This window comes from Antechinus flavipes, chromosome 1 (assembly GCF_016432865.1).
Source record: "Antechinus flavipes isolate AdamAnt ecotype Samford, QLD, Australia chromosome 1, AdamAnt_v2, whole genome shotgun sequence".
Classification (NCBI taxonomy): domain Eukaryota; kingdom Metazoa; phylum Chordata; class Mammalia; order Dasyuromorphia; family Dasyuridae; genus Antechinus; species Antechinus flavipes.
Window position 1 is genome coordinate 494,411,224 of NC_067398.1, and position 25,634 is coordinate 494,436,857.

Consider the following 25,634-nt stretch of genomic DNA (forward strand, 5'->3'; position numbering starts at 1 on the left):
GTGAAGTCCTTGAAAGCAGCAACAATTTATTTATATCCTGAATAATTAGCATGATATTTAATATTTTTCATTCATAATTTAGGATTGACTTGTTTTGTGCTTGTGGAGAAGGTATCTTTTGTAAAATTTTGATTGAAAACATACTTAAGTTATAGTTCTGAATATGTGTGTACATATGTATATATATATATGGGTGTGTGTTGGCAGAGGGGAGAGTAAATATGTGAAAATATGTGTATTAGTGTATATGTGAGCAAATCGCTGGCCTTCCCTATTTTTTCATCTGTAAAATGAAAGGATTGGATTAGATCTCTCCAATGTCCCTTCTTATTTTAATATTCTTGATTCTATGATTTGCTCATTTTTCTTTTGTCATATGAATATAATTCCTGCCTTCCTTCCCACCTATATTTTTTTCTCCAGCTTTCCTATGGCACCATGTAAAATAAGTGTAGATGGCAGAAATATATTTGTAAATATTTTCATTAAACTTTTCAATTTCATCCTTTCAAGTAATTAGTCTTTATAGCAAACCCTCAAGATACCCAAGGAGGGCTTTCTTTATCAGATTTTTTTTTTAAGCCTTGTGACAGAGAGGTTTTCCTCTTTGGAACTCAGTAGCACTTACAGTTGTGAGGAGATAAAGAGAAATATAGTCAAGATGATTTTGCCACCAAAAGTGTCTCTTCAAAGGATTAAAGAGCAGACAATGAAAGGGAAGTTTTATATTGACCTGTAAATAAGAAGGAGAAAGTTTTCCTTTGGGATAAGCATTTATTTCTGTGAGTCTGAAATTGCAGAAGAAAGGCAGAAGCTCTTTGGAACTAGAGGGCAGGAGATTACCCTTTAGGACCTATCAGAAGCAAGGAAAGCTTCTGGGCCAGAGAGCCTAATAGTATGGAGAAGCAGGTCTCTTGGTATAAGTCAGGCTCTGGGCAGAAGTCTATATCAGAATTCTCCACACGGAAGATAACTTCCTTCCAGGGGAAAAGAGTCTTGTTCCCAGAAATCCCAAGGCAAATTTACAAACTAGGGTGACTCATTGGTTACCCAACAGTCAGAGCTATACTCTGTTCTCACTGTTCTCTGTATGTTGAATTTTTTCACTCCCTTTCCTCTTTGTTATTGAATTCCTATATTATGAGTTTGCAGCTTTTTTATTTCTTTTCTTGCATATCTATACGCACAAATACACAATGGTACATATGCTTGTGCTCATCTAAAATGCATATGCACATATGTATACATACATATATATATTAGATATATACATGTCAGTAAATATACACCACTACATTTGTGTGTATGTGTGGGAAGATTTGTGATTTCACCAGCATAGGGAGCCTCAGTGAGGAAGTTCCTGTATCAATGTAGATAGCACCTTCTCTGTGACTTATAGCCTCAGAGCAGGAGTTTTTATCCCTATTTTGTATCAGGAGCCACTCTGACATCCAGGTAAAATCTATGGATCCCTTCCAAGATTAATATTTTTAAATATGTTGAATATAATACATTGATCCAATATAGAGAGTATGGTTTGTATACATGTATATATAGTCTATTATTTACATATTTATTTGTGCATATTGTTATATATAAATATGTAATAAGGAATATAATACATCTATAACATATGTATATAATATATATTTTTACATTTATTTTATTATTTCTATATCCATGTATATATGTGTATATATACATATTTTATGAAAATATTATTAGTAACAAGTAAACAGACCCCCAGGTTGAGAACTCCTGTCCTAATGAGTCTTACTCTGATTTTAAAATCTTATGCTTATCTTAAATCTAAAATCTTAACCAACTCAGATTCCATCTCCTTTGAAAAACCCACTCTATTCTCACTTGTTGGTTGCAATCTTTCTTGTCAAACCTTTCCTTTTGATCTCCTTCAGAGAACACTTTGCTTTATACCTCTTTAATATTCTTAGGGTCCTGCCTCTGTAGAGACTCTTGTGACACAAAGTCATGTGTTTGTGTCATGTGTAAACTATTGAATAATAACAATTATATCTTTTCAGAATAATTTTGTGTTAATTTTATGTAAAAACAGAGAATTGGAAGGATAAGTTGCATTTATTCGGCCCCATCAAAATTTCACTTTAAAGTGCTTCAATCTCCATTGATGTTATTTTTTTTAACAAATAAGAAATTAGGTTTTGCATTATAAACATATAGTATTTTGCTTATATTTCCAAACAAACAACATTTTTATATAAAATATACATGAATGTTGAAGACGTCTACAATCCCAATAACAGAGGAATATATGGGGCCATCAATAGGTATGAGATTGGTTGTTAAGCCACTTTGGACATCTTGATTTTCGAATTATGTTGAAAAGAGTGGGAAATATATTTATCTGAGAGTCAGTATTCAAGAAGATGAATCCCATGTCATTCAGGACCTTGGACGACTCTGTCCATACTGTATTCCAAAGACTTTCTCATTATGCACATCACTGATTAGAGTTAGTGGACAGGACAGCCATTCAGACTGACAGCTCCCCGGACCTCTAAGGCCTTTGTGACAGAGACAGCTGCATTGTTGATTGTGATCTTCTTGAGGCAGCCAAAGAAGGGTTTTTGCACAGGCAGTCTCAATGTTGTCAAGTTAGCTGAGAGAAGAAAGAGAGAAACACTTAATGTATGACCTTTATGTTTAAAGTAATGAGTAGGGCAAGCATTGTATTTTAAATTTTTCTTTCTTGTAGGGGGAAAAAACAACCTAAAAAATTCATTCTCTCCTTTTTTCTCTCTAACTTTATGCAGGATATCCCTAAACTACATGCTAGTAAATTAAGATCAAGCTGATTTTTTTTTGATCAAGCTGATTCTTTTAGGTCTTGAAGGAAGGTAAATCAGTGTTTTATGATTTCTGTTTTATGATTTATGAATCATAAATTATGATTATGATTAGTGCAGAAGGTCATGGAATAATTATAAAGCTGATACCTAGTCTAGTTTGGAGGAGAAATAAATTCATCAGGAGAGCAGAAAGATATTTCTAGACATTTAGTATTTATTTTGATGATGTGTACTATTATTTCCAGGCTTACAGTCTGAGGGATGAGAAAACCTGAATTCAAATCCCAGTATTATGCCTAGAAACTCTCTCTCTTATGACAAGCCACTTAATTTCCATAGGCCTCAGTTTCTTCATCTGTACAATGAAGGAGTTGGGCCAGACACCTCAGAGGTCCCTTCTAATTTCTAGCTCGAAGAGCCCACGATCCTTATCTTGCTTATATTTCAGCTTGCCTGAGTCTCTATTTCTGGTTCCACATTGCTCACTAGCTTACTAGTGAAGAGCTAATGACCAAAGCAGAAAGAACTCCTTTTTTTTTTTTTCACTTCTCTCCTCAAATCCTCTGCTTTAATCAATATGCTAGTTAACTCAGCTTCTTATGGAGCTCCAAAAAAGCCCTTAGAGAATTGTCAGAATGAGGCAGGATATAATAACAGCAGTGGTTTGAACTATCAAATAAAGGGGCACCAGCAGCAGCATCCTGGTTTCCAAATGGGCCCATTATACTGGTATTTTGAGTCCTTGATTATAAGAAAGCTTCAAAATCTCCAACACCCCCACACTCCTAAGAAAACTAGCACACAGCTGCTCTTGGCATCTAGTCACCAATCCATAAATCTAGTAACTGTATTGGAAGTGATTGTCTGAGGTTAGAAGAAAGCCTGAAGAATAGTCACCTGGAATGCCTCCCAAATACAAAGGCTGCTGGATGCTGGCGGGCAGGATGGGCAGCTGTCCAGCTTCATAGCTGCTATCTGTGTCCAGGTCGAGCTGCAGCAAATTCTCCTTTAGAGTGACTGTGTGGGAAATGAAGGCAGTCAGTTACACTCCCCGACCTGCAGTGGGATCTCCCCATGTGTGAGTAAACACTTAAACTACAATGCCAGTTTTACCTACTGTATTTCTTTATATGGTTTTCAATAAATGATTCTAAATTCATCCTGATACAGAGTATCACAGAGTGTAAACTGCTGAATTCCATTCCCCAATCCAAACAAAAGATTTATCCCATGTTAATAAGCTTATAATTATACTTTTCTGACAGATCTTTTTAAGCTAGCAAAAAAAAAAAAAAAATAAGATCCTGACCTTAAACACCAAAAACAATGTCAGCATGAATTCACATTTATAGTATCTGTTTATCTGTAGAGAGGCAATATGGCATAGTGGATAGACATCTGGCCTTGGTTCAAATTCTGATTTTGTCATTTTCTTGCTGTGTGAATCTTGGATAAATTATTTAACCTCACAGAATCCCAAATCATTCTCTAAGTTACAGAGCAGGCACTGTCTTAATTGGTATAGGATAAGCCTGACAAGGAGCTCCCTATCCTGATAAAAGCACAATGTAAAAATATATGCAGATATGTGCATTCGTAAATATATGTGTATGTGTATGGATGTAGCATATCTTTTATGTATATATGGATACATTTTGTATGTGTGTGTATATTATGTATTTGTATGCAATACATATTTTGCATGTACATATGCATGTATGTATTGTGCATATGCAGGGTTTTGAAGACAGTGCCCACTATTGATAATGTCTCACATTTCTGTAGCACTTTAAGATAGATAAGGGCATTTCTCACAATAGCTCTGAGACCAAGCCAATGCAAGAATCTGTTGCCCTCATCTTCTTGATGAGAATGCTAAAGCTTAATGAATTGTCAAAGCAATCATGAAACTTATCTCCAAAGAAAGGTCACTTTCCATAGTAACACATTTCCATGAAGTAAAATTGCCTATTGCTACTTTTCCTTTTAGCCTAAGGACTTGCTTCTTTATTGAATTTCCCTCATTATTGGCTTTTAAAGGCCACCCAAAAGGTATTTTTAAAGGAAAAAAAATCCCATTCTACAGCAAAAAGCACACTCCAACAATTACCCTAAGGAACACATAACTGATTTAGCACAGTGGAGAGAGTGGAGGATTTGGTATCAAAAGACCTTCATTGTAACCCCAGCTCTACAATTAATTAGGGTGTAACTTTAGACAAATCAATTCACATTCCTAAGCTTTGTTTTCCTCAACTGTAAAACAGGAATTATAAATCTTGTACTGCCAGTTGCACAAAATTTTAATGAGAAGTCCACATAAACCTGAGCTTTTTTCTTTGAATCCATTGAACCTTTGAATCCAGGTTCAAACATTATATTAATTTGTTAATAGATGGGAAACAGAATTCTTAAATCATATGCACAAGCTAGAGGTTTAGAACAGATTTACTTTGGAACAGAGACACAGACTTTCATTTCCTCACTGCACACTGGCATTGACAGAGTTGGTTAATTACAAACCAAATGTTTACTTCCATTAAAAAATTTGAAAATAATCCATTTTGAACTGGAAAGTCATCTTTCCTAGCATCTGTTACAATACCTGCCACAGAATGCCACTGTCCATCACACAGAGATTGTTTGGGTGTGACTGATGTCAGCATCTTACCATCCCCACTGTCCACAGTAGCAGTGACCTGAAACACATAAGTACTTTTACCATCAGTTCTTCCAGGAAGAGAAGAAGCTTTCTTAGTTCTTTTCCTTTTGCTCCATTCATTTTACCAACATTTCCAAGGAACAGCCCAGGTATTGGGCATATATAAATGACTAAAAACAATCTACAACTTGTGCTCGCTCCTCTCCCTGCATATTCTTAACTGTCCAGTGCTAATGTCCAGTGAGATGTTCCAAAGAATGACCAACGATGCAGAGCAATAGTGCAGCTTTTTCCAATCTATTAAGATGATGTTTTCAAATCTACTTAAATGTTATTGGTAAATATTAAAGATCAATAAGTTAGATGATAGGTCCTTCCTGAAATTTATACAGAAACACATCTGGTTTTACATCCATCAACAGGTGATATTTGGTAGGCAAAATGTGATACTGGCTGGGGCAAATGACCTGGTGGTAGGGATAGGGATTTTATATTTTTATAGTGGCTTTTCTTTGAGGATATTAAAAATGTTTTCTAGACCTTATTAATGGCACATCAAATTTTCATGTAAGGAAAACTAAGTTAATATTTACATAAAATCTGCACACAAGTAGATGATGTGGCCTTTCCTGGTAGTTTTGTACTAAATTAAACTATGTCATTATCTTCCTTCAAGTGGAGAGTTCTTGATTTTACTTGTGGTTTATTCTTTCATAATCAGAAACTCTTCCAGCTGACCCAGAGCTAAAAAGAAAGGGGTGTGAAAGAGTCTAAAGTAAGGTCATTCTTTGCTAGGGGAGTAAGGGAACTCTTTTTTTTTTTTAAACCAATGTCATTACTGGAACATTTTTCATTACAGTAAATCTAAATGTGTATCTTTGAAGATTCTACACATTACTCCCAATCTTGTCCTCTGTGACCAAAGCAAATTTGATTTTGTATGGTAAAATAGTTGACAACAGCCATGATATCCTCCTTCCCATAAAGCTTTCTTTTTTCTGTTTAGTTCTTTAAACTGATTACTTTAGACTCTTTCACACTCCACATCCAATCAGCTGCCAGATAAGACAGTTCTTCCTCCACTATCACCATCTGCTTTACTGCATTCACATAGTTAACACCCTTGTGCAGGCCCTTAATAATAATAATAGCTAGCATTTATATATCATCTACTCTGTGCCAGGCACTAGCTCCAATAGAATAGAAATAAAACTATCACTCACCTTTCCTTCTTCCATATAAACACTTAAATACTTCCCAGATTGTCCTCCAAAATGCATTAAAATTCCAGTGAGGCTTCTCGGACGAATTCCAAAAACTATTTTAAATTCCTTTCCCTGCATCCAGGAGTCATCTTTTAAAAATAAAAAATTATAAGTGTTAATCAAAATGCTCAAATAATGAACTTAATAATGACTTAGAGACAAAAACTTCATGCAGTTGTTTCTTACCAAAGCTGATGTGCCCACCATCTTGAGAGAAATATACTCCTTTTTCAAGAGGGCCACCCAAACAGGGTCTTACCCCAGAGTTTTGAGAGGGACTATCTAAGGCCTTTCCATCCAACTTAAAGTTCCTCAGGCAGCCGACAAAGCTGTTTTGGGGGAGGCTCTGCAAATGTTTGTAGAAAAAAAGGAAGTTTAATTATAGGAAATGGATAGTTCTAAACAATATGTGTACATAGAGATTAGCAAGGGAAAGGCCAAGGTTGGCTTATTAGAAAATAAGCTATGATTGGGCTTGGTTATAGGGAAATTTCTGTTTTTTATCTTTCCATATATAGATAAAATATGTGTATGCATGTGTATGTGTGTATACATAAACACCATACATTTGTAATGCATATGTGCATGCACACACAATTATATGTACATTTGTGCAAAACATGTTCCTACATGTAGGTGTAAATGTTTTATATATATAGATATATAGAGATATATATATATACACACACAGATACATACATATTAACATAATATATCCTATATACTGCAATATATTTAACATATATAGGACTGCTTGCCATCTTGGGGGGGGGGGTGGAGGGAGGGAGGGGAAAAAAACGAAACATAAGCGAGTGCAAGGGATAATGTTGTAAAAAATTACCCTGGCATGGATTCTGTCAATACAAAGTTATTATTAAATAAAATAAAATAAAAAAACATAATATATCCTATAATATATCCTATATATAAAGTATGACATACGCAATCACATAGACAACTGTGTATATTTTTCCACTTATAAAACACACATACACAACAAAGAGGTGGAAAGTATAGTAGGAGAAACTACTATCTTATAATTCTTAATCCTGCCACCTCCCTTGAAGGTACAAAGCATCTTCCAGATTTTCTTCTAATTGAGTTAAGAGTTTAATGAAAGGTAATTCTAATATATGAAAAGGGGCCAATGAATTACCAAATTCTAAAAAACCCGAACAAGTGGAAATTTGCTAAACACATCATCAGATACATCAAGTCCCAGCACTTCATAAATGTCCTACAATTAAATTAGAAGGCAAATGTGGATGTTATACACCATTGGGATGTTTTGAATTATTAAAAAATACTCATTAAACCTAGTGGGTGCTTCTTGTAAAAAGAATTAAATGCAATTTACAGACATTCATTGGCACTAACCCTATTTTTGTAATGAGGTCAACAAGTAATATGGAGCATCTTATGATGGATGTTATGATCCATATAAAATATTTAATTAATAAATAGCCAAATTATAATGGGCTAATTTAAAGAGGAATGAATGATCTTAGAGATACATTGTCTATTTATTCAATCCTTTACCCAGAGTAGGCACTAAATAAATACTGGACCAGATGGAACAAACATTCACAGTCAAATAAGGGCCCATAGAGGATGTAATTCTTGCAGTAGAAGGGTTGCAATCTGAGAGAGTAAATTCTTCATTATAGGAGTTCTTCAAAGAGAGGCTCAGTGATGTCATATTTTGTGGGGGAAAAACAAAGCAGTTTCTCCTTTAAGTGTGGGTATGGCTTTATCCAGATGACCTCTGAAATCCCTTTCTACTCTGAAATTCTGCAGCCAATTTTGTATCAGCATCGAAACAAGATACACTATACTGGTAAGGACAGACAACTGGTTTGAGTCCCGATAGTATTGAAAAAAATGTTCTTATGACTTAACATCACTCACTAAATCAGTCTACCTTTCAAATCCACCAGGATTCAGATTCCTTGTGACTGACCACAATTTAAAATTAATTATGTAATTATGATCCCTATGGGCTGACTAATATTAAGGGACTCAAGGTGTCTCAGCATGATGTATTGAACCAAGTAATTATGGACAAACTATGAAGAAATCTTTATTCTGTTCTTGCTGGAATGAGGACTGTAAGAATTCCAGCTAGCATGGCTAGCATGGAGAGATTGTTCCCTATTGATTCACTCTGTTAGGGATTGTGAGCTCCTTAGGATTGAGGGATTAAAAAAAAGAATCTTTTCTGGGAGTAGAGTGTGGAACTTATGGGAATTAAGTAGATTTTTTTTAAACCCAGAAATCTAGAAGGAAGGCATTATATATCATGATTGTATTTATAATTCCACAGTTGGAATATTTTCATTCCCCAAGAGCAGAAGTACTCACCTTCAGTTTCACCCTGGGAGAGGCCCCCAGGAAGATCAGTGATGGTTTGAAAGAAAAGATAGAATTTCCAGTCAAGCTTCCTTCCTGGACCTTTAGACCATCTATGACAAGACGGGCTTTCCTTCCCTCGTGCCCAAACACAACCTTAGAGAGAAAGAAAACATTCACATTTAGATTTCTCCTTGACTGGGTATTTGAAGCTGAACTCTGCTACTAGTTACTAGGATCAAAAAGAGAAAAAAAAACTTACTTTGATGGCACTTCAGGCAGCTCAGTGTTGGGACTTGCACGCTTATCCCTACAGTATCAAAGCTATGATTCAAACCCTAGTGTCCTGGTGCCAGTTCTAGTCTCTTTTCTTTCTTTCACACTCTCATAACCTTATGCTTTCTTGTAAGAGAAGCAATGAAGTATGAGAACTGAGATGGATGGCAGAAAAATTGGCTTCTAGCTTCAAGTGACACAAACTAGCAAGTCATTAAACCTCTCTGTGTCACTGTTTCATCTTCAGGAAAAAGAGATTATTGGAGTAGATGATATCTCTTAGAGGTGTGCTGGTAAATTTATCAACTGGTGCATCACCCCCCAAAATATGTATCATACACTTTAAAATTTAATCTGCATTATTATTTTTCTCCATCACCTTAAGCCTAGACAATAAAGAAAACAATAAATCAAAGCCTCATTTTTAATGTTTGTTGCTTTCTGAAGAATAAATGCTTCCAAAGAAAATATAACAGTTGGTTCTCATAAATTGTTTTGAATTGGCTCCAGGGCACCTACATTAACATTTTATATAACTAGAAATCAGGGGTGGCCTGATACCCTGAAAGTACTAAGTGCTAGTTATTTTCATATTATTATAAAAGGAAATAACTTCCTGCCTCTTATCACTCACCCTTCTATGAACATATGTAAAAGGTAATATGATAAATGAGATTATGAAAGCAACCTGATTGGAGAAGGAAGGAAGGATTGGGAAGCCGTGGGAAAGACATCTCAGGCATAGTAAGGGTACAACTAGAAAACGAGACTACTCTATCAGTTTGCTTAGATGTAAGGATAATGACAAACTTAAAGAAGCAGTGCAGTGGGAAGAGCTTTATATGTGGATTCAGTGTTGTTTGGAACTATGGATAGTGTGCAGACTTGGAATCTGGAAAACCTTAGTTCAAATCATATCTCTAACACTAACCAATTATATGACTATTGCAAAGAAACTTAATCTTTCTAAACCTCAATTTTATCATCTAGAAAATGAGGGATCAAACTAGATAACCTCTGAGGGTCCTCACATTTATTAGCTATGTGAGTAACTTCTGAGACTTAGTTTACTCACTTGTAAATTGTTTTCTTAATATTGTTTTAAAGCAAGATAATTTATGTAAAATACTTTCTAAAACTTAAAAGTGCTATATGAATGAATAATGAATATTATTACTATTATTATGACCTAGGGTATTGAAAAAGGCAAGGAAGCATAGGGTAATGCAGGCCTGATCAAAATGTCTGAGGAATAAAAATATTCAATTCCATCTTGGTGCAAAATTTATGTTTAGAAGTTTCTCAGTATCAAGGAAAAGTTGCATAGATACAGTGTGTTAAATATTTAAAACAATGAATATATGGGAAGGTATGATACTGCCTCTTATAGGTTCTCATCAGGACCTATTCAGGAGATGGAATTACTGACTTTATTCTTCTTTTTCAAGTATACTGGATCTGTAAAGGGTGATTTCCATGGCACACATTTTTAAAGTTTTCTACTGTTAGAGCAGCTCTTACCGTGTGCCACTTCCCATCATTGAATTTCTCTTTGGTTTTCAGTCTTAGTTTCTTTGCTTCTGTCTTCAGCAAAAAGACAAAGCGTCCTTTTGAAATGTAAAGCAACATCCAAGAGCTCTTGTTCCCGATAAAAAACACCAGTCCTGAAGCAGGGGAAGTTGTCTGTATGTCCACAGCAAACTGTGACCTGTAACTGAAGGAGACAAAGACCAGATACTGAGTAGGAAGACTTACTGCCACTCACAAACAAAGAAAACCAAAGAGAGAGACCAGAAAGAAGTACACAGACAAGCACAATAGCATCGAAAGTCATTATATACCTAAAAAAGGAAGCCATACTATACATAATAAGAGATGTCATATACAATTTTCCTTTTCTGCTCTACTGTGTATCTGCCAATATTCATTTTCTTTGGCATTTGTTAAGTTCAGAATGAAAAGAAATTTCGCTAAATTAGTAATTTGTAGAATCTTTCAGGAAATTGAAGTATAGAGAGAAAACTTCCCAGTTCAATTGCTGTTATTTATTTGCTCTCCTAGGAAGTTGTCATAAAATTTTATGGTGGCTATTAGCTGGTTGCCTAATTACATAATAAATAGCAAGGTGGAATTTTTATGCCCCTAAATATATATTACCTTTTACATATGTTCATAGAAGGGTGAGTGATAAGCAGCAGGAGGTTATTTCCTTTTATGATAATATGAATATATTTAGCACTTAGCACTTTCAGGATGTCATAAGTTTTTGCAAATATTATATGATTTTATCTTCAAAACAAACTCCAGGATGGACATGCTATTATTATTCTTGTCTCATAGATGAGGAGGTAAAAGAAAGGCAGCAAGTGGATAGAGCAAGGGGCTTGAAATCAGGAGGATTCATTTTTATGAGTTCAAATCCAATCTCAGATGCTTATTACCTATAAGACCTTAACCCTGTTTACCTCAGTTTTTTCTGCTGGAAAATTAGCTGGAGAAGAAAATGGCAGACCACTCTAATATCTTTGCCAAGAAAACCCCAAATGGATTCTTAAAACAGTAGCATACTGCTAATACTCAGTAAAGTCAGTGAAAGAACCAAATATCTGAGATGTTATATTCTGCTGTATTGTTATTATTCTTATTAATGCAAATAATGATCACCAATGGCCCTTATATCCCTGAGGAAAAAAAGACCAGATGGAAAATTGTGTGACAGTTAAACTTTTACACCCAAATTGCCTAAGGGCTAAATTTATTGTGTGGTGTATTAAATGAGAGTAGGAAGAAGATTAAGAGAGAGCCTGTATTTAGAACAAGAAGCATAAAATATAAAAAAAAAATACCTTGCATTTTCCCGAAAAAAAAAAAAAGAACAATGTAGTCTTGTAAATATTTGGAGCTAAAGCAGCTGTTGTTAATCCTCTCTACATTTCAGTAAGCTGTTTTTTTAATAACTATGGGAGAACATTGGCAGGAAGACAGAAGTCTGACATATTCCTTATACTGATAGCTCATATTGTACTTTATGATATACCAGGCATTCTCCACATAACACCCTAATACTTTGTATTTATTAAGGATATGAAGCCTTATTATGTTACTCTGTCTGATTTAGGGCAAGTAATAGTTTCCTATTTGTAAAATGAGGATAAAATAGTGACTACCTATATTCTGAGGATGTTGTATGGACCAAGAAATAGTGTGTGAAAAATACTTCCTTATAATAACTTATTATTATGCATAATAATGTGTAATGTAATATATGTAAATATAATACACATTATATGTAATATATATTAAACTTTTATGGTGCTGAGCCATTTCATCTTGTCTGACTCTTCAGAACCCTATTTGGGGTTTTCTTGATAAAGAAAGTAAAGTGTTTTGCCATTTCCTTCAGCAACTCATTTTACAGATAAGGAAATTGAGAGAAACAGGGTTAAATGATTTGCACAGAATCATCCAGATAAGTATCTCAGGCTAGATTTGAACTCAGGAAGATGTGGTTTCCTGACATCAAGCTCGGTGCTCTATTTGTGGTGCCATCTAGCATTATCATAAGGTTAACCTAGCTTTGTGAGTAACCATCCTATAGAGAAAGAGTCAAGAAAATGGGCTACAAATGCCATTTATGTTGGCTTAGGAATGTCTTTCTTTATAGACTAATGTGTAAATTGGAATTTTTTTTCCAATTAGGTAGTCAAAGAAGTTTCCAGGAGGGCTAGTCTGAATCGATCTACAAGAACTGTGACAGTTTGGCTGGTTACCTCTTCCTGTAAAACTTTTATCACCATTCCTATCTCTTTCCTCTCATTCCTTAGGCTGCTATGTACTTTTCAAAAGCTCTAAGAACTTATTGCAATTGGGTCACTTCAGAGTAAAGTAAACAGACAGAAACAGAAACATTAGAACTTATTTGTGAACACATTAACTTCTCTGTGCACATGATGTTTGCCTCCAGGAGACAGTAAGCTGCTTGAGGCTAGACGCAGCTTCATTTTTGTTTTTGCATGCCCAATATCTAACATAGTGCCAGGAACATAATAAGCACTTAAAAACCTTTGTTGAATTAAACGTAACTGAAAACTCAAACCATGCAAGGGATATAAGTCATTGCATTAGATACATATGTAAAATGCACTGCAAATTTTAAAGCACTATATAAATGCTATTATTGTGATTATTATTATTATTATTTTAATTGTAATATGATTTCATTGGCATGGGAAACTCCCCAAGTCCCTCTACCAGTGCAGATTGGCATAGACTTTGCAAATTATAATCTTGGGAGAATTGTCCAAGGTATGAAGAGCTAAAATTACTTGCCCAGGTTTCAAAGGCTGCCAGTATTTGTCACAGGGAGCACTCAACCCCAGTTTTTGCTGATCTTCCATTCAGTATATTAAAATGACTTGTCTTTTTGAAAACTAATTTTATAAGGTGTCCTGTTAAGAATTCTTGTTGACTTTTTAAAAATAGATTTAAAAAAAAGATCCTTTTCAAAAAGACCTTTCCTTCCTTTCTTTTAGTGTGGTATTATGGTTCACTCCTTTCTCAGTAATAGAAACATAAGATTGTTGTTGTTAGGTCTTTTAGTTTTCTTGACAAAGATATTGAAGTGGTTTGCTTTTCCTTCTCCATCTCATTTTACAGATGAGGAAACTGAGGTTCAGTATTAAGTGACTTGCTCAGTAAGTGGGCAAGATAAGATTTGAACTCAGGAAGATGAGTCATCCCGATTCCAAGCCCACTCTATTCACTACACCACTTAGCTGCCAAATCCTTTTTCACTGTTACCACCACAAAGAAGTCAAGATACTTGATCTAAAAATAATCCATTTGAGAACTATCCTACTGAAAAATAATTATTTCTCTTTGAATATAAAATTCAAGGAAGGGGGAATGTGGACTTTCTTAGAAGCAAAAAGCAATTTGGGAATGAAAAATTACAATTAGATCATTCCTGTTTCCAAAGTGGTTATTGGGGCTAAAGTCAACCCTTATACAGTATGTTAACATGCTTTTATTTCAAGTGTGAGGAACTCACTGTAGGCACTCTTGCCATTTGTCCTTTGCACACTATCAGCTTGTTGGTCAAATAGTCCAATTCTTTTCTATTAGAATGTAAGCTTCTTGAAGGCAAAGGTTTGCCTCTTCTTTGTATCCCTTGAAACACTGCCTAGCAGTATTTAATAAATGTTTATTGTTTGATTAAAGAGGGAAGTCCTTTTTCCTCCCTTCTCATTAAATAATTCTGGAGAGCCCTCTCTATTCCTCCCATTTTAGGGCTTTGAGAATCATGGTTGAAGTGAATTGAATTGAGTTGGAATAAAACAAAATTTCAAAGCATTATACCAATACCTGTCTTTCAGCATCTGCTTAGGGAATGTGTAGATCAAGTGGCTAGTGGGACTGTCTCCAAACCGATAAGTTCCTTTGGAAACCTGAGACTGAGGTGATTCAACGCAGTGCTGGGTGTTTGTCTGAATCTCTTTCTTCATCAGAGGGGCAGGACGCATATCTTCTTGTAACTGCACAAAAAGATGGAGGAAAAAAGTTAGAAATTATGATAAGGTAAGATATATTGGTCCTGTAGATTTTCATTTATTTAATCATGATTTTCTCATGCCATCCAGGAAAGCAAAGACTGACCATGCTAGGATTAGAATTCATAAAAACCCTTGGGTTTCTGGGCTGACATTTAGTCCACTAAACCATGGGCTCCTTTTTTTCCGCAGATATTTATAGCATGAAAATAGAATCACAACTAATGGGATGTGTTGCTATACTTTGCCACCTGGCTTCTCTCTTTCTATTAAAGGCATTGCCTTTTTCCCAGTATCAAAACTCAAAACTACAGTCATTCTGGATCCTTCATTTTCTCTCTTTTTCTCATACAATCAGGAGCCAATCCCCAATGAATCTCCCCAATTTCCCCCCTGCCAAAATTAATGCAGCAACAATATGGCTATTGCTATAAAAATAACAATAATCCAATCGCCCATTTATATAGCATTATAGATGTTGCCAAATACTTTCCTTATGACAACCTAATTTGCAGATGAGGAAACTGAAATTTAAAGCATTTCTATGTGTCAGAGAAAGAGAGAGACAATTATCCAAAGTCCCATTCTAAACTCTATTAATTGAGAGGAACATGATTGACTCAGGTCCCATAATTATATGGATTATAATCTAGGTTTCCTCGCTAAACTCATAATCTCGCACCAGGTCCACTGTGGGGCTTTCATTCTCTCATATGGGGCGTAAAGTAAGTCATTGATTTTCTAATCTCTCTGTTAGCATCTAGGAAATAAATGAAAACACTTGAATCTCTAGCAGAGGAAGCAAGGTGGATGGCCAGAATGCATACCCTATCAATGTTGAATGTCCTGGGTATGCTGATCTTTGCTGAATTTTTCAGCAGCATTAGAAAAGGTGGCTTGTTTAAATTGCAGGCTCCTAGGGATACAGTCTCCTTTTCCCTCCGAGTATGACTGACTAAATTGAGCACTTCAGGACTCTGGGCTAATCTGGAACAAAAGAGAAAGAAAAGTAAATTTCTCTAAATCACCTTGGATAATGCTCACATACAAAGTACCAGGTACATTTACTCCAAAGCAGGGTTTCTTACATGATTTTGGATGATGAGTCCCTGTAACAAACTGATTAAAACTATGGATCTCTGAGAATAATATTTTTTGAATGTATAAAATAAAATATATAGGATTACAAAGGAAACCAGTTAGGTTGAAATATAATTAGAAAAAATATAATTAGAATTTAGAAAAAATGGAAAAATTAGGAAACTATCGAAAAATTTATGGCCACTTTTCCCTCCTCTCTGCCTCTTCTATGGCCCTTCCTCCTTTCTCCCCAACTCACTCAATTAAGAACCCCTGCTCCAAAATTTCTTCAAATCTGAAAACTTATTTAGGAACTTAAATCCTCAGGTATATTGCTTCAAAAATACTCATGTTTATACAAAAGTCAATTTAATATGTTATGCATCTAAAGTGTAAAACCTAATTGTTGTTGTTCACGTCTAACTCCTCATGATTCCATGGACTTGTCCATGTGATTTTCCTGAAAAAGGTACTGATGTGGTTTCCTTCTCCAGTGTGTCTCCATTTTACAGATGAGAAACTAGGGCAAACTGGGATTAAGTGACTTGCTCAGGATACACAGCTAGTAAGTGTCTGAGGTTTTCTGACTCCATGCCCAGGGTTCTCTTCACTGCACCACCTAATTGCTCCAAGATATAAACTCATATAAAAACATTTTATGGGAATTTTATGAGAAATTGTTTCCAGAGTTTGAAGAATATACCCTTATTTCTCCACCCTGTCTTCCATTTTCATTTTATCCCTTGACAATCAAGAAGATAAAGTTCATTGAATTACACAGGCTAATATAGATTACCTGGTTCCCGATTTCAGTCTCCCTGTTGAGCTACACTAGATGGTAATTAGATAATCTTGTGTCACTCCATCAACAGCAGGTAGGACTTTCTTTCCCTTTTCCTTCTCCTTTTTTCTCTTACCACCACGCCTAGTGCAAGCAGCCCTCACCTTCCCCACTATCACTAGCGTCAATGAGCATTGTAGTAAAGTGAGCTGCTGAAGGAGCTGAGTGAGATTTCAGGAGAAAGGAAGTTCTGGGAAGAGTGGGCTCTCCAGAAGGAGGTGCGAGAGGATGCCTCATCTCTCAGCAGAGAAATGGAATCCTGAAGAACATCAAGGAAGAAAGGAGAAGGGAAGGAGCCAATTCAAGGGATATCCTGCACACTCAAGTCATGAATACTTAGGTCACATCCCTCCTGAAAAAAAAAAATGCTTGCGTGTTCATTGTGTGCTTTCGTTTTTCAGACATTTGTATAGCATGTAAACAGAGATATTTTCGATGTTTGGATTTTACGACAAGAATACATAAGCCCATGTTTAGAATTCTGGCTCCATAAATAGGCCTCGTTACCTATGGGCAAAAACTAAATATAACTCACTTTAAAATGTGAGTAATAGCGTTTTCCTACTTGAATCTCAATGATTAAAAATTTATAAAACCACATACCTCTGGAAAAATGCATTAGTGATACATCCTTCAAAATCACTCCCACCAAAGCGTAGGGATTGCTCTGAGTCTGGGAATATCGGTAATCTTTGGTTATCTCTTAGGGTCTTGTCATCAATCAGAAGTCTTAGTCTGGGAAGATAATGATGATGATGATGATGATGATGATGATGATGATAACTAATATTTACATAGTGCTTATATTCTAGGTACTGTGCTTTACAATTATTTTCTCATTTGATCTTCACAAAAACTTTGGGAACTGGGTGCTAATATTATTTCCACTTTACAGAAGAGAAAGCTGAGGCAAACAGCAACCAAAGATCACATAACTATTACATCTCTGAGGCTGGATTTGCACTGACTCCAGGTCTGGTAATCTACACACTGCTAGCCAGCTTCTTTAATGAAAATAAAATGTGCTAGAAAAGAAACTGAACCAACATACTGATTTTGATCTTTGATATATTCAAATTCTTTACAGAAAATAGCCTCGTAATCAGTCCATTCTATAACTTTTGTCACTAAAACTGAAGGAATTTCTATATTTCAAAGCAAGATCATGGTAGAATCAAGAATTGAATGTGTTATAAAAAGATAATGACTACAGTTGTGATTTAATTGATATAGAGAACTCTCCAATGAGGAAATTCCTTCTACCAATACATGTTGGCCCCTTCTCTATAATTTATAACTTAAAGAGACTTCCCTAGAGTATTGACAGATTAAGTGACCTGCCCATGTTCACACAGCCAATATGAGTCACAGAAAAGTCTTGAATCCAAGGCTGCTGATTTTTTATATGACTACAAAGCAGATACCTCTATGACCCTTATAAAAAGATCAGAAAACCTGACGTTAACTCCTTGATAAAAGGATTTTAAAATGATTAAATCAACATTTTTAATTTTTTTCCTACTTCAGATGTCCTATTCTGATGCTTCTCTAAGCTGGGGTGTGGAGATGATCCTGAATACTCAAAGACCAGTGCCCATATTTCTATATCACAAGTTCTGGTAGATCCTATTAGATGGGAAAACCTTGGAGGACAAGCCCATAATGGACTCTCTCCTTGTTGTTGGAAGACCAACCTGCCTAATTCTGGAGAGGCTCATCACCACAAGGTTGGCCAATAAGTGACAGGTTTTCAGAGTCACAGCCAACTCATGAAACCATTTAGTAAGAATTGAAAGGATCATTTTGTACTGTTTAAAGAAGCTGTTACATTGACAAAGATCAAAGATATCTTGGATTCTTTTCCTCCAGCACAAATGCATATGTACTTACCCAGTATGATCTTTTATTATAGACACATAATGTAGTAAACCATCCATATACGTCTGGGGAGATTTCAATATAGTACGATCTCTAGAACTTAATTCTATGTGACCATTTTCCAGAGAGATTTGTAGGGTATATGTCTGAAAACAACACAAAACCCCACACCATTACCAATGCAATGAATTGTCATTTAAATATTAATACTATTTCACATACCAAATTCATAACCAAAATTTTTTCTGGGGAAATGACTGCAAAATGTTTATAGATAGCATGGACTTTTCTGAGCCAGTTTTAAAGACAAGCTCTATGGGCTTAAAGATAGGTCTTTTGTTCCTCCTTTCTGCCCCCCTCAAATATTTAGCATTTCTAATATTGTACAACATAGGAATCAGTACTCCTAAAGCCACCTCTGCAAGGCTTATGGGCACAGAGGCCAAAAGGAGCTTAAGCAACAGGATTTATGAGGAGTGAAGCACTGTGGAGGGCCTCAAATATAAAGGAGGGGAAAAAAAGCTGTTCTTGACTTCAAGGAACAAGACTCTGAAAGAAGTCACAGTATAGGAACTACAAGAAGCAGCAGTCTGTTCCTAATTTAGAGTTCTGACAGCTCAACAGGGAAATTTTATTAAAAAATGCTAGAACTTTATAAAAATTCAAGATGTATAAGGCTCCACAGAATACATTTACATATTTATATCAGCTAAGTTGATCAATTATCATTAAATCAATAAACATTAAGTGGCTACTATGTGTCAGGAGTTAAGCTAAGGGCTGATCATTTAAAAAGAAGTAAAATGCTTTGCATATATTAACTCACTGATCCTCACAACAATTCTAGGAGATAGGTGGTGTTATCCCAATTTTACAGATGAGATAACTGAGGTTTGCTCAGGGTCACACAGTTATTAAGTGTCTGAGGAAGGATTTGAATGTAACTCTTCTTAACTCCGGCTCTCATGTTCTATTATCCACTGTGCCAGCTAGTTTCCAGCGTCCTCTGAAGTTACAAGAGGCACATATTAGCTCAAAATAAGTTACACAGCTCATTGTAGAGTCCTACAATATGGATCTACATGAAAAGTCTGCCTACTTCTTTTGGTTCTTCCAGGAAAGTAAATGCTTCTATTACACCCATGGACTATAGTAGATCTGGAGATCATTACCATAATAATAGCTAATATTTATATGGTGGCTTGGTAATTGTTCCCACATAAATGGCCTCAGTTTAATCTTTACAGCAACCCTATGAGGTGGTTAGTAAAAAGCATTTTCTCTATTTTGCAATTAAAGAAACAGACTCAAAAAATTTAAATGATTTGTCTGAAGTCACATAGCCAGGAATTAGTGGATCCAAGACTCCAAACCAGAGCTTCTTACTCCAAGACCATTGCTCTTTTGTGGGGATTCTTTTAAATATATCTATTTTTTTCCTTAGGGGCCCAAAATGGAAAATTTATTTTTATCTTACTTGAAGTCTTTCCATGAATATGCACAATAAAGAACTGTGTATTACCTAAATATTTAATTTTTTATGAATTTGATTTCTTTTAGGTCTAAGTCTGAAGACAAAGCTCATTTTGTTGTTAAAAAATATAACATTGAATGTATTAGGTCAAAAAAGTAAGCACAACAGGGGATTGCTCATAATGGGCATTTAATCTATGTTTACTGAGTGCTGGGGAATAAACAAATTGTGTTCATTGACCAAAGCTTGTTTCCATCAACATTCTTTGGGCTGAATTATAAAATGATTGCATATTTAATGTAAATATCATTTTCCTACCCCTATTTGGTGTCTTAATAATATGCCATGGGGTTGAAAGCTCTGAAATCCAAACGAAGACTGGAAGTTGTTGGGATCTGGCAGCCCCACATTAATGAAACTTATCTGTCCTTCTCTGGAAAATGATGCTGTTCGTACAAGCTGAAACACAAAGAGAGAATTAGTCACTGGCATCTTAGGCAATATACTGTTAAAATTAAAATACAATATTAAAATACAATTTTGCATCCCTCCTTTATTCCCATAGCTTATCAATTCTGTCTGAAGCGATGTGTATAGTTTGATATCTATTTAGTAACTTTAAAAAGAAATGAGAGATGTTGTATAGCAATCTAACAGGTCAGCCATCTTTATATTCTCAAGAATATATTTTGTATATTTTTGTCTTTGAGATAAATAAAAATGTAATATAACATAGATAATGCTAATCTGTGGTTTTCTACGTCAATATGTGGCTTTTGGGGAATCTATTTCTATTTGAGTCTGACATTGCTGATTATAATCCAATGGCATTTTACTATGAAAGATCATGAGATTAAAATTCCATGAATACAAAAAGTAAATTGGTCCAGTAGTTGCAAAGGACTGGAATCCTTAGATTAATAGGATTTTAATAGCTGAAAAGAAATTGAGAGATGATTTAATCCAATTGCCTCATTTTACAGATAGAAAAATTGGGGTCCATGGAGTATTGTCCAAAGTTACAGATAGTTACAGAATTAGTATTATAGTCCAGGTCCCATGGAACTCTTCGTAAGAGTGAGTCATGAAACAACTCTCCAAATTACCTTCCAGTCTTCTGAGCACTTTTTGGTGACTCCTACAGTATCATTCAACCTAACAACACCAATGGTTTTCTTTAGATTTTTCATGCAGCCTCGGAAGGCAGGAGTGGATATGTTAAACCTATTTTAGGAAAGAGAAAAAGGGCTTTAGTTGCCATTCCCATTTCATTTAAGTGTCATAGTTCATAATTACAATATTTTGTATTTGGTAGTGGTGAGCTAGTGAGTAATTAGGTAAGGGTGAGAGAGAAAGACTTCTGAAGAACTAATAAAATTACTTCTTTCTGAGGGAAGGAGGGAAGGGCACTGATGGCAATTAATTTAACCTTACAGTCTCACCTACTGTGGAGGTTCTGAGTAACCCCATCTTGCTGTGTCTACTCAGAAATTTCTCCTATAAATCTGTCCATGGCCCACACCATCTTGGCTGAACTCTTTTTGGGTTAAGCCCTCCAAGGCACTCTGCCTTGTGGTCTCTTTCTCCTTCTCGCTTCCCCATGCCTCATAGTATCATCCCTCTCATCCTCCCATCATGCCTCATGTGTCTTTCTCCTTCTTGTAGCAAACTAACTCTTTTAGAATAGTGAATCCTTTTAAGACTTAATCTGCTGTCAATGGAATATTCCTCCTGGAGAATTTCCTTTCTCCTGGTTAATTGTGAGTTCCATTGGGGAATTTGTCTTTTCCGATGTTAATTATTAAAAAAACAAAACCCTTTCCTTGTTAACGATATGCTCTCCCAAAACTATTTCATATTCACTACTACTGGTGTCCATCATATCTCTTCATTTTGTCTGTCACCTCTTCTCATAAAAAAACCTACCTTTTGCCAAAGAAAATGGCCATTGTGAATTCTTCACATGACCAAACACCAACATTTGGTTCTGAACATCAAATCTCAACATCTGGTGCTAAACCCCAAACACATCAGTAGTACTTTTCAGTTCACATTGGCTACAAGGAGTTTTAGCTTTATCCTCATGAAGACCTCACAAAGTGGTCAAAATATACAGAATTAAAAAGACAGGAGTTAAGAGACTGATTTATTTGTGACAAATGGAAAGTCTACTTCAAGTTCTTATACCTGTGTTTCCAGTATTTAAAATGAATGATGACACTATAGGAATATCGGATTTAGAGCTGGGAGTATCCTTAAGGGGATCAATACCAATTGATTCTTTTTTACTAATAAGGAAATTAAAGTCATAAAAATCAACTTGTCTGTGATCACAAAGATAGTGAGGGTTGCTAATACAACAAGAAGTGAGAGAGGCAGAGCACCAATAAGCAGTAGATATTTGAATTTTGATGTTTTAATGATGAGAAGTTGATTTTGTGTGGGAGGAGAGAAATAGGACCACAGCTGGAAAACTGAGACAAAAGAAGCTTCCATACTATCTACAACAGCTCCTATGACAAGGCAGCAGCCTCAGTCATTTGCATTTGTATTTGGCTTCCAATCTGAATTTAGGCTGAGCTGCCTGAAGCTAGGTAAAATGCTTGGATTTCCAAAGCAAATGATCTGCTAAGAAAAACATAAAGCAGATTTCTTTATGAATTTCTTAAGTTGCTCACTTTTCTAGATGGAACTGCTTTTGTATCATTTTTTCTTTACTCATTATGAGCAGCTGAGTTGCATGTAATATGTATGAAGTGAAATCATTAAAAAGAAAAAAGAGGAAACAAATATTCATCAGGCTGCAGACTTTTAAAAAATAAAATGCCTTTTTTGCCTCAGATCTAGGGAGAAGAATGATTTTTTTTCTTGCAGTTTGTCTAATAGTTATACATATTTTCAGCTTAATAAACTCTCTTTGATCTTTAAGAGGTTTTAGGTAGGAGACAATTTATTCTAAAGAGCTATTATGGAAACAAACAAGTCTCTAGAATTGGGGGGAGAGGATCTGCTTCCATTCTCATCTTGGCCACTCACTAGTTGTGCCATTGCTCATGTCTAAAATGGAAAGAATAATACCCACAAATTCCCACCTCGGAGGGTTGATGTAGTGATGTCTACAGAGTGTTTTGTAAACAATAAAGAGCTACATAAATTCTGCTATTATTGTTGTTGGTCATCGAATCAATGTGTCAAAGGAGAGACTGGTTGCCAGTCATGGGGGAACCATTTCACTTCTCCCCTTTGCACATTCTCTAATGCTAATATCTTTTTACATAGTGCTTCTGATCTCATGGAAGTACACTGTGTGAGCATTTGACTACATTTTGGATATCTTGGCACACACTCATGATTGACTGTGCCACAAGGAATGGGAAATATTAGGGCTGATTATTAGCTTTTCCTACTTTATATCAGGCATAGGTTTGATACACACACATGACAACAAAGTAGCTCAGTAACTTGGGTCTGGAATCCAGAAGATCCCAGTCAAATCTGACCTCAGACATTTACTAGCTGTGTCACCTTGGACAAGTCACTAAACTCTGCTTGCCTCAGTTTCCTCATCTGTAAAATATGTTGGAGAAGAAAATGGCAAATCACTCCAGTATTTTTGTCAAGAAAATCTCAAATCTCAGATATGACCGAAAATGACTAAATCAAAAAATAATGTGTGTGTGTGTGTATATATGTGTGTATTCTCATGAAATTGTAATAAAAAGCTTTCAGAGTATTGAGCACATAGCAGGCACTTAAAAATACTTCTTAACTGACTTTACCAGCCTCAGTTTCTTCATCTGTAAGAAAGGATGGATGGCAGCTCCCTTACAAAGTTATGTGAAATAATATTTGTAAAGCATTTTGCAAACCTTAAAGGGCCATGTGAATCTAGCTATTATTATTGTGACTTATAACATCACAGAGGTGAAAAGGCTCCCATAGGCTCCCAATCTATTTCTGAGTAAGAATCTCACTTCAAAATCCTTGACAAGCTTTTGCTTGAAGATTTCTAGTAAGAGAATACCCACTTCCTCTTCCAACATTTTTGGATGGCTCTAATTGTTTGAAAGTGCTTCCTTATGTGAAGCCTAAATTTGCCTCTTTATAGCTTCTATTTATCAACAAACCCAGGTTTGTCCTTTGGGACCAAACAGAATAAACTAAATACCCAATACAGGACAATCCTTTTAATATTTGAACACAGTGATGATCACTTAAGTCTTCTCTCTGGGATAAGCATTCAGTTCTGTCAATTGATTCTCATATGGTCTGATGACTATGAGACTTTGGACTGCATTCAAATGCCTCTACTGCAATATACTAGACATATGACCATAGGAAAATCATCCAATTTTTGTGAGATTTAATTTCTTCATCTATAGATGGAGTTGTTAATTCTGGTAGTATCTTCCTTTACAAGTTTATTGTGAAGAACGCAAGAAATAATATATGTAGAGAAAGTGCTCTGCAAACTTTAATTAGGTATAATAATAATTATTATTATCATTATCCTGGTTGCTCTTTGGATGTTCTTTAGCTTATTAATAACTTACTAAATATGACATTTAGAACTAAATGCAGTTGCTCCAGATGTTATCTGAAAAGCCTGGAATACAATGAGAATATTGCACCTCATATCCTGGACGCTCTCAATGCAGTCTAAGTTATATCATCTCTCTGGTTAATTGTTGATTCAGTTGAGCTCACAATCCACTAAAACCTCCAAATCTTTTTCACAGGAAAATCTTTTTCAGATTGCTGTCAAGCCACAAGTCCTTCATCTTGAGGAGTTGACTTTTTTCAAACCAAGTTTATGGCTTTACACTAATTCCAATTAAACTTCATCTTACTATTGGCTAGTATTCTAGCCTGAGAGGTCTGCAAACTAAGGTTCACAAGACACATATGGCTTGAAAACAATATATTCAGAAATTTAAAAATCATTCACAGCTCATGGGCCATTAAAAAAATAGGGATCAGAGTATGGGCTGCCAACCTCTGCTCTAGAATATCAAGCTTTTTTTTTTGGATATAGTCATCTATTAGATCAGTTACCTTTGGGTCATCTGCAAATTAGTTAAATACCAAGAATATTTTTATTCAAGTCAACAGACTGGATACTGCTATTATAAAGCTCTTTTCTAGTAGATACTACTAGCTTGAAACCTCATCCCTCTTAATGATGCTGGTGTTAATCCAGTTCAGCAGACTATTGCTTTATCTTCTACTTTCTGCTCTCTGGTGCACTATAAAGAATAAGCAACCTTAAAGTAGTCCTTAATTGAATAAAGGTCAAGATTATGCAGAATTTAGAATTTGTACTTAAGAGTAACGTGAAAACATTATGCATCTCTACTTGATTTTAAAATTTTCTCATTCTGAGGTTCTTAGAGGTATCATGACAGCTCAAAACTTGTCCTATTAACATAGAG

At 35.4% G+C, this 25,634-nt stretch overlaps 1 protein-coding gene across 2 annotated transcripts in view; it reads right to left on the minus strand.

Annotated features, from left to right (window-relative positions):
- Positions 1–2,078: 2,078 nt before the first annotated feature.
- Positions 2,079–25,634, minus strand: part of LAMA3 (laminin subunit alpha 3) — a 299,158-nt gene continuing 275,602 nt past the window's right edge. For both annotated transcript variants that reach the window (XM_051970336.1, XM_051970335.1), the window contains 13 exons: positions 21,309–21,426; positions 20,521–20,661; positions 18,741–18,874; positions 17,454–17,585; positions 15,757–15,916; positions 14,745–14,914; positions 10,902–11,094; positions 9,117–9,260; positions 6,942–7,101; positions 6,714–6,844; positions 5,434–5,527; positions 3,726–3,845; positions 2,079–2,638 (listed from right to left, as the gene is read on the minus strand). In XM_051970336.1, the coding sequence (XP_051826296.1) occupies positions 2,493–2,638; positions 3,726–3,845; positions 5,434–5,527; positions 6,714–6,844; positions 6,942–7,101; positions 9,117–9,260; positions 10,902–11,094; positions 14,745–14,914; positions 15,757–15,916; positions 17,454–17,585; positions 18,741–18,874; positions 20,521–20,661; positions 21,309–21,426 (1,843 nt within the window). In that variant the 3' untranslated portion in view covers positions 2,079–2,492. The remainder of the gene's footprint in view (positions 2,639–3,725; positions 3,846–5,433; positions 5,528–6,713; positions 6,845–6,941; positions 7,102–9,116; positions 9,261–10,901; positions 11,095–14,744; positions 14,915–15,756; positions 15,917–17,453; positions 17,586–18,740; positions 18,875–20,520; positions 20,662–21,308; positions 21,427–25,634) is intronic.